At 36.1% G+C, this 10,249-nt stretch overlaps 1 protein-coding gene across 1 annotated transcript; it reads left to right on the top strand.

Moving 5' to 3' along the window:
* The first annotated feature begins 8,923 nt into the window (after positions 1-8,923).
* Positions 8,924-9,541, top strand: LOC122597031 (circumsporozoite protein-like). The gene has a single exon (XM_043769669.1). The coding sequence runs from the start codon at positions 8,924-8,926 to the stop codon at positions 9,539-9,541; it is 618 nt and encodes a 205-aa protein (XP_043625604.1).
* The last annotated feature ends 708 nt before the right edge of the window (positions 9,542-10,249 follow it).

Below are 10,249 nucleotides of genomic sequence, written 5' to 3'. Positions count from 1 at the left end.
GGGTTAGAACTTATCGGTGATGATGAAGTTCATGGAGTGAATGAATCTCTCAAGTGCAAACTAAACACTGAACTTCAATTGATAAGAATCATTTGAAAATCATCAAATGTGTGTAAGAAAATGATTTGAAAACACATTTGAAGTTTTGAAATCACAAACTCCCTCTTAATCTATGCAAAGGTAGATCTTAAAAGTTTTTCATCGAAAGGTAGAGAAAAAATTGGTTTTTGTGAAGTCAAAAAGAGTAAAATCTTTGTTGTGATATATACATGGAAAAATAATGCGTCAACAACTATGTTCATAGTAAGACTACTAGGGAGTACACAAAGGCATTCAATCCTTCGCATCTTACATCAACAAGTTGGATGCAAATAAAACATTTAAGCGCATTTAAGTCAATCAATTGTTCAAGATGAGACAACTAGGGAGTACACAAAGGCGTTCAATTCTTCGCTTCTCATATCAACAATTGAGAGTAACAAAATTTTTGACAAGAAAAATAATTCTTTTGAAAATAAATAAAACTTTTAAGAACGGGTTATACACAGAGTATGTATAAGCCATCTTGAAATAAATAAATCATTTAAGCACGGGTTACATACAGAGTATATGTAAACCACTTTAAAATATAAATAACACTATATTTTTGTTATTTTTCAAAAGAAAATCTTTTTGTTATTTTTCAAAATTTTATATTTTTGTATTTGATTTTTGTTTTTCCAAATTTTGTAGTTTGTTTATCAAAAATGTATATAGCAATGGCACTTTGAAAGTCACAATAGATGGGAATATGATCATATCAAACATTTTAAACATGTCATGAATATATTTACCTTGTGATATAAAAATACCATTTGGTAGTTGTTTGATTTGAAGACCCAAAAAGTAGTTCATTTCCCGAATCATGCTCATTTCAAAATGATTAACCATTAGAGATGAAAAGTTTCGGCAAAATGTTTGACTGGTTGACCCAAAGATAATGTCAACATATATTTGGACAAGAAGAACATGCTTACCTTGTTTGCGAATGAATAGGGTAGCGTCAATTGTGCCTTTGGTAAAGCCACCTCTAATCAAGAAAGTAGATAAGGAATCATACCATGCGCGGGGTGCTAGCTTAAGACCGTAGAGAGCCTTGTCTAACCTGTAGACATGGTTTGGTCTTTTGGGATCAACAAAACGTTCAGGTTGTTCAACGTAAACTTCTTCTTTGAGGTCACCATTCAAGAAAGTTGTCTTCACATCCATTTGAAACACTGTAAAGTTTCTGAATGCAGCATAGGCTAAGAAGATTCGAATGGCTTCCATTCTTGCAACTGGAGCAAAAGTTTCATCGAAATCAACACCAGGTTGCTGGCAATAACCCTTTGCAACTAATCGAGCTTTGTTCCTTACTACCACTCCATTCTCATCCTTCTTGTTCTTGAAAATCCACTTTGTGCCAATAGGTTCATCTTTTCTTGGATTTGGAACTAATATCCATACTTTCAGTCTTTCAAACTGAGTGAGTTCGTCTTGCATAGCTTTAACGATTCTGGATCTCGAAGAGCTTCAGAAACAGTTTTGGGTTCAATGTTGCTAAGAGAAAGTGCAACAAGACACTAATTCACTGAAGTACGAGTAGTTACTCCGGCTTGTGGATCTCCAATAATTTGATCTGTAGGATGATCTTTTCGCATACGTGACCATTTGCGATCATGAGGAAGAGGATCTTGTTGATTGACATCAACATCATCATCATTAAAACCAGAGTTTTGCTGAGAGATGGAATCATAGCTTGGTAGAACAGCTTCCTCGTAGGATGGATGATCGAAATCAAGAGGCACATATACATTTGGAGTGTTCATCGGATTGGTAGTCTGGGTATATTGGGTAGGTTGTTCTTGAACATTCACTGGAGAAGAATTACCAGGATAGGATTGAGAAGAAGAATCATTAGAAGAGGATGAAGAACTGCTACTTGAAGAAGTAGCATTTTGCTCAGAAGAACTTGATGATGATTCATGATGGTTGTCGGGAACTGGATGATGATTAGAAACTGGTTCAACAATGACTTGAGGTTCTTTATCATAAATCGGTTTAGATTTGTAGAATTCTTCAAAAAGAATATCTAACTCATCACTTGTTGGAGCTGGAAACTTCTTGAATTTAGATGCCAAAGTAGAAGTCCTTAATGAAGTACTTGAATCACTTGGATCATTACTTGTTGGTAGCAAACTTTCTTGCTCAAAGATCATCCCCGACATCTCATCAAACCAAACATTCATTATTTCTTGAATTGTATTTGTTCAGTGATTAAAGATTCGGTAGGCAATCGATGTCTTGGAATAACCAACAAAGTAACCTTCATCACCTTTCTTCTCGAACTTTCCAAGATTTTCCCGATCATTCAGAGTATAACAAACACACCCAAAGATATGAAAATAGTTGATGTTGGGTTTCCGTTTGTTAACAACCTCATAAGGAGTCTTCTCAAAACGCTGATTAACAATGGACCGATTTTGAGTGTGACAAGCAGTGTCAACAGCTTCAGCCCACATATTGGAAGGCAACTTAGAATAAGCAAGCATTGTTCTTTGCTTCCACTAGCGTTCGATTTCTGCTTTCAACGACACCGTTTTGTTGTGGGGTACGAACCGCAGAGAATTGGTGAGTAATGCCTTTGGATTTCCAAATTTCATCAAACAGGGCATTTTTGAACTCAGTTCCGTTATCCGAACGGATGTAACGGACTGGACGTTGAAGATTTACTTGAGTAGAAGTGATGAAATCGATCAAAGTTTGAGTTGTTTCATCTTTGGAGGCAAGAAACTTGACCCAAGTATATCTTGAATAATCATCAACAATAACCAAGATGTATCTCTTCCCATTTTGGCTTTATACTTTCATCGGCCCACAAAGATCCATGTGAAACAAATGAAGAGGTGCTAATGAATTTCGAGATTTCATAGGTTTATGAGAAGCTCGTTTAATTTTCCCAACAGCACAAGAAGGACAAACATGCTCACTCTCAAACTTATAGTCCGACAAGCCTTCAACAAGATGCTTGTTGACCAAAGTATTGATGGTAGGAAAATTTAGGTGAGAAAGCCTTCTATGCCATAACCAAGAATTCTTTGATGTAGCTTTCAAAATGAGAAAAATATTATCGGTTGGTTGGTTATCATCGAGATTAACGGTAAAAAGGTTATCATCGCGGTCGCCACACAAAATGTCAACTCCATCTAGAGTTTGAACTTTGCAAAGAGATTGTCGAAAAAGAACTTGAAGATTGTTGTCACAGAATTGTCCAACACTGAACAAGTTATGACTTAATCCTTCAACATAGTGAACTTTCTTAATGACAATTCCATTGCGTTCAATATCACCATAGCCTAAGATAGGAGCGAAATTGTTGTTACCAAATCAAACAGTTCCCATGAATCGTTCGATAAAGTTCTTGAGCAATGCTTTATTGCCAGTCATGTATTTTGAACACCCGGAATCGAGTATCCAAACACAGATGGTTATTTCCTGCAATCAAATAGAATTAACCGACTTTAGGTACCCACTTGAAGATGGGTCCTTTGTGGTTAGTTAAAACAGGCAAGGTATATAACTTAGGATATGCATACAAAAATGCTTTAGAATCAACATAGGCATTAACAAGCACATTATCAACAAGCACATTTGGATTAAACAAACGAATATTAACACACGAATCAAAACTAACAGGTCTACCAGCATTCAAACCATACACATGAGAATTAACATTGTTTATAACATCACAAGGCATAGCCTTGGCACCATTAACATTGTTTTTCAAAGAGTATTTAAAAGATAAATTGTTTGACACATAAGAAACAAGCTTCTTCTTACTACCAGCTTTTCTCCTTTGCATTTTCTTCCTTTTCTCAACTTTAGTGATCTTAGTTACTAAAGACTTAGCTACCCATTTAGACTCACTAATCAAGCTCTTTCCACCTGTTGGATTGACACTAAGAAGATTAGAACGAGAGTTTTGAAGCACTTTTATCTTTTTAGACTCTTTTGGAGGTGCGGAAACTTCTTGTTTCTTAGGTTTATCATGAGAAAACCAGCCATATCTATCCCTATACCTAGTTGCACCATTTGAAGCATCCCTAGTTAGCAAAACTGAGCTAAATTTAGACACTTTAGGTAATGAACTAGATTGAGAGTTAGATGAAGAAACATTTGAATTGATTTCCAGAAGCTTCACTTTGTTGTATTTGATTTTGGGAATGGTCTCAACTTGATTGGTTTTGACATGCTTTTCCGGGGTAGGACACTTTGTTTGTTTTTAACCACTTTGTTTTTAACTTATTGATTCTTAGTTTTGTGACAGTCTTTGGTTCAGTCTTGACAAGTTTGGGGAATAACTCGTTTCTTTGAATAATATGAAGTTGGATCTTTGGAAAACAATTTTGGAGATTCCTCTTTTGATTCAACTTTGATTTTGGTAGATTCAATCTTTTTCTCAGTTTCAGAATCAAAAACATATTCTCCCTCCATGAATTTATCAAAATCATCTTTTGTGAAAGGTTTAACCGGAGAGATTTTTGAAAAATCAGGAATCTTGGTATCCAACTTCACACTATAGGTAGTCTCAGGAATTAGATCAACTTGAATTGACACTTCTTTGGTTTCACAAGAAATTAGAGTAGAAGTATCAACACCTATACTAGCACTAAGCTTAGGGTGAACAATTAACTTATCAACACCTATAGTAGTACCATATCAAAACTAAACTATGCGCAAGTTCGTTATAAGATAAATCAGATTGCACATAATCATCAGCAATTGTAGCTGTATTTTGACATGAACATTCAAGAGAATCAATCAAGGTTTGGGTGGAGGAATCAGTAGATGAAACACAAGTAGTCTGGATGGAATGGTCTACTGAATCACTTGGATTAGTTTGAGTAGAAACATTCACACAAACTTTCTTGGTGTCTACAACAATTAATTCATCCTTTGAACTTTGATTTTAAGACTTGAGACGATCAATGACTTGTTGTTGAGAATTCACCTTTTGTTGTAAACCTTCTATTTGTTTTTCCAAAAATGTTGATGGAATATACATTTTAGTAGGTTTAAGTGAATTACCAACTGATTCTTGGTTTTGAAAATTTGATGCTATTTCTTCAAATTTAAAAATTGAAGAATCTTTAAAATTATATGAATCATTTATAGCATCATAGTTAACCAAAAATTCAGTTTGAGGTATTTTCTCAACATCATCAGTCTCAAATTCGTCATTCAGTGGACGAATAAATTGTTGTACCATACCAAGGCAAAGAAATTTTTCATCATACAAAGGTTCAATTTGGTCTTTTGCTTTTTGGTGGTAAAATCCAAAAGAGGGTCTTGTTCAACTTTATATAACTTCTCTTGATAGAAAAGTATATTCTTTTTAAATTCCTTAATTTGATTTTTAAGATTTTCAATCTCAACACCTTTCAAAAAACAAGTATGATTTAAATCAGAAATCTTTCTTTCTAGTTCAACATTGTTTGGTTTGGATTCTTGAAGCTTTTTATTAAGAATATCAACATCCATTTGTCTAGCATTTGCCCGAAGCCACTCATTGGTCTTTTGAATTTCAAGATCTTGATTGGCTTTTTCAAGATCATGAATGGTCTTTTCAAAATTGTGACATTTATGCAATAACTTAGAATCAGGAGAGGCATGCAACTCACATTCTCTAACCAACATTTGATCTTTGTTTGTCATAACCTTCAACTTTCTTTTCAACATGCTTGGATCCACTTGATTCACCTTGATCATAACTCTTTGAATGATAGTGTTCCTTCCTGGGAAATGCATTTGTGGAAGAAGTGCGGAGATTGTTGTTTGCTGGCCTCGCTTTGTAGAACGTTTTCTTGAAGTGCTTGGTAACCGCGGCAAGAGCTTCATATAATTCGTCAGAAACCCCATCTCTTGGAGCCAACATATCTTCTCCCTCCTCATCAGACGAAGAAACAACTACCATTTGCCTTTTAAGAGCTTCAGAGACCTTCTTTTCAACAATTAATGCCAAAGGATCATAAGATACAACTTCTGGTATTTTGTTTGATGAAGCTTTGTTTAAGACTTGATGTTCATTGAGTTTGAATGATTCATGAAGATTATGGATGGAGAATTTGGCCAGATTTTGATGTTGCTTAATCTGTGTTCCATAATCTTCCCATTCAGGACCAAGAGCTTTGATGAATTTGATGTTTAACTCAATCTCTGATTTCTTGACATTGTTCTTCCTAAGTTCATTTATGACATTGTAGAATCTACAGTAAACAGCCTCTAGAGATTCATTTGGCAATTTGCTGAAGTTGTCAAATCCTTCCATTTGTCTTGCCACCTCATCCCATATCTCCTTGGCTGTATCATAAGAATCAACAGAACCATAGATTTCACCTGGTAGTGCTTTGTATAAGCATGATCTAGCTCTGTTATTTTTTTGTTCAGCATTCAAAAGATCAAGAGTGAGTATAGCACCAGTAGTGGGATGACGATGAACTGCAAGTCCATTAAGAATGGAATCTTTAAGTAGGTGACCATTTGGTTGACATTCCACACAGTCCATGAATTTTTTCTTTCGTAGTCCATAAGAACCACGGTAAAGAACTGGAGGTCTTGTATCTGAACCTAAAGCCAATGCTTCACGAGAAGCCATTTGAAATTGATTTGATTTGAAAAGAGATTTGAATAAAGGTTTGAAGAAACTGAGAAACGAAACGATCTTGGATGAGATCCTCCTAGAAGATCGTCTTGACAGGAGATCGTCTTCAGTGATAGACAGTTGAGACGATTTGAATGAGATCGTCTTGGAAACTTTGAGTGAAATTTGGTAAAGTATTGAAAATGAAAATGAAATTGAGGTAAGTTGTTGAAATGAAATGAAACGATCTTGAGAGAATCGTTTTGGAATTTGGAAATGAAACCTTCTTAATGAAAATCGTCTTAGGTTTTAATGACTTGTGAAAATTTTCTAAGAATTTTTGAGAAAAGAAAAAAAAAAGGACAGAGTTTTAGTATGAAATGGAATGAAAGAAATTTGAGCAAAACCAATCAATAAGATCAGTTACCCAGGAAGTGTGTGATTCCCAATCACAATGACTTCAAATGTTCAACCAAACCACAACACCTTGCACAAGAAACTGAGACGATCTTGTCATGATCGTCTTGTGTTTCAAGAAGCTAAGATGATCTTGTCAGGATCGTTGATATGTCCATTTATATGCATATTCCCATATCCTTTCTAAGATGTTTTAAGCTTAATTATGTGTAAATTATATGTATAATCGATGCTTTGATGGTGTTGTTAGTGATTTCAGGCTTAAAACAGGTAAAATGGTTAGTAACAGCTTTTGGAAGACTAAAAGATGCATTAGGATGGTTCGTGGACGCATACGAGTGAAGACGGAATGAAAACTACAAGTTTTGGCTGAAAACAGGGCAGGTGCGTCGTACCATGTAAGGAGGTGCGGAGCATTTTCTATACAGAAACTTGGAAGAAGTTGGAAAGCAGGGAGGTGCGACGCACCAACCCTGTGGTGCGTCGCATAACGGGCAGATTCAAATTTGGTAACAAGGCCACGTGCGCCGCACCTGAAATTTGGTGCGTCGCACCTGTAGGTCGGTTTGTGAAGACCTCTTGCAAACTCTATAAATACAAGACCATAACCCTCCCATTCGACACACAATCACTTCTAGTCAACTTTAGGGTTCTTTGGGGTTATTTTCAGCAGCTTTTTCGTCCATCAAGGTTTAAGGGTTGTTCGTGAGCTTCAAGGCATTCGGTTGTCGATTTTCTTAGCGTTTACTTGTTTTCTACACATTGGTACAATATGTTCTTCTATATTTTTACTCTTTGTGCTTTGTTTTTGATTATGAGTAGCTAAATAATTCGTCATCCACTGAGATGAAGTGATACATTGAATAATGGTTGCATAAATCTTTTGAATTCAAGTTGATTTGATTTAACGTTGTGTCGTAATCTTAGCTTATTAATTCTTTGTTATTTAACTTTCAATTGCGGATAGTTTTTGCATAACTTTAGTGGTAACTAGGTTGTGTAGAAGTTATTTTGATTGCTTGGTTAGAAGCAATTGTTTCTATGACGGGTACGGTAGAAAGTAATTGATAGTTAAGGGTTAACGGGTTAATGGTTGGGTACAATCAATAGACACAATTGTTATCTAAATAACCAAAACAATTAATTCGCTAGGAAAGTTATGAAAGGCATCTTGGGGTACCGGTCTTAGTAATGGAACTAGTTAATTAAGGGAATTTAATAAAGTAACGAACTTGACGGGTACGGGAGTCTTTGTTAGTTCTCGGTTATAAAATCAACATAATTGAATTGGGTCTTTAAATATATGCAACCTAAATAATGTGTATCATGGAGTCGAAGTGGATGATCTTCTCATCCTATTTGATTTAAAACAAATCTCTTTTCGATAAATTCTACGAAAATTCTAACTCTTTCAATCTAACTAACTTTCAATTTAAAATCAAGATGACGTGGTGTTTTAAAAAACCAAACTCTTTTAAAATTACTTAAAACTCGCTAACTCTTATTAGTCTCCGTGGAACGAACCTTTACTTACTTTAATCTATATTACATACGAACGGGTCCACTGCCCGATTGTGTGTGGTAAACGATTCGGAGTATTTATAGGATTTTAATTTAACTAGCTTTTTACACATCAAGTTTTTGGCGCCGCTGCCGGGGATTAATTTAAGAGTTTTAGTTTGAGATTTCGTAGTTGATCCTTTCTTGTATTAAAGTGCAAGAAAGTTACTTGCTTTCTTAGGTTACTTTTCGATTTTTAGTTTAAATTTTCTGTTTTGTTTATTTTGTGAAACTTGGTGCGTTTTACGGTTTTCTTTGTTTGTGTTTTCAGGTTTTGTTTCTTAGTTAATGACCACAAGGGCTACCGGTATTCCACTAGTAAGCCCTCAATCAAATCCGGGAAAGACGAAGAGACGAGGAAGGAAACCATCTAAAACCGTTAACCCTTCATCTAGCAAAATAGATACCTTAAACTTAAACGTTGAAGCCGAAAGTTCCACACCACCGGAAAATAAACCTCAAACTCCACCAAAGACTTCACCCAAGAATTCACCAAACTCAACACCGAACTCCACTCCACCCTCTACACCTCCTACTACACCAAGAAACATGGCCGAAGACATGGTTCACCCTTCTGATAGGACTATCGGGGAGAGTACTCGAGTCATTGCACCTAATAGGGGCTCGGCTATTCGTCCTCCAACCACCGCTCCAAATTTCAATGTCAAAGGTAATCACTTGTCTCGGGTTGAAGAGAATCAATTTGATGGGGTTGTTAAGTGGGATCCGTATGATCATGTGGAGAAGTTTGAAAAAGTTTGTCGATTGTTCAAGTATGGGGAGACTCAAATGCCACTTGTTAAGCTTGAATTGTTTCCATTGTCTCTCACGGGAGAGGCGGCGAATTGGTATAAGAATCTCGATGACAACATATTTGAAACATGGGAAGAGTTGAGGGAAGGATAAATTGAGCGGTTCTTTCCGGCTCAATTGGTTGAAACAATGAAGTTGGAGATTCGGGCGTTTAAGCAACTTAGTGGTGAGGATTTGGTTGATGCTTGGAAGAGATTGAAGGAGTTGATGAGAAATTGTCCAGGGCATGGTATTCGATTGAATGAGCACATTCTTATTTTCTTCCGGGGTTTAGATAGTCGTACTCAAAGGGAATTGGATTGGGCTTGTGGAGGTAACATTAACAATGTCACTTACAATGAAGCCTATAAGATTATGGAAGATATGGTTCGTACTAGGTGTAATTCGAGAAGCGGGTAGGACTAAACCGGATCTTATGAAAACGGGAAGAAGAAGTGTGGCTCGAATTGATAGTGGTAGTGAAGTTGTGGCTGAGATTAAGGCATTGGCAAGTCACATGGATAAGCAATTTGCAAGCATGGATGATAGATTTGGGTTGATTGAGAAGGATTTGAAGACGGCGGTTGCGGGTTGTGATATTTGTGGTGATAGGCATTACACGGAGGATTGTGATAAGGCACCACGGAACGAAGAAGTTGATTATGTTCAAAATCAATATCAACCACCGTTTGCAAATCGAGGACTATTTCAAAGGAATGGGGCTTATCAAAACCGGTACCAAGGTAATTCTAATTCTAACTTTAATTCTAATGGTGCAGGAAATTATAGGTCCACATTGGGAGCTTCATGGCAAGGAAGAAA

Source organism: Erigeron canadensis, chromosome 4 (assembly GCF_010389155.1).
Source record: "Erigeron canadensis isolate Cc75 chromosome 4, C_canadensis_v1, whole genome shotgun sequence".
Classification (NCBI taxonomy): Eukaryota; Viridiplantae; Streptophyta; class Magnoliopsida; order Asterales; family Asteraceae; genus Erigeron; species Erigeron canadensis.
Note: the sequence above shows the minus strand (reverse complement) of the source record. Positions and strands in the feature narration are given on the sequence as shown.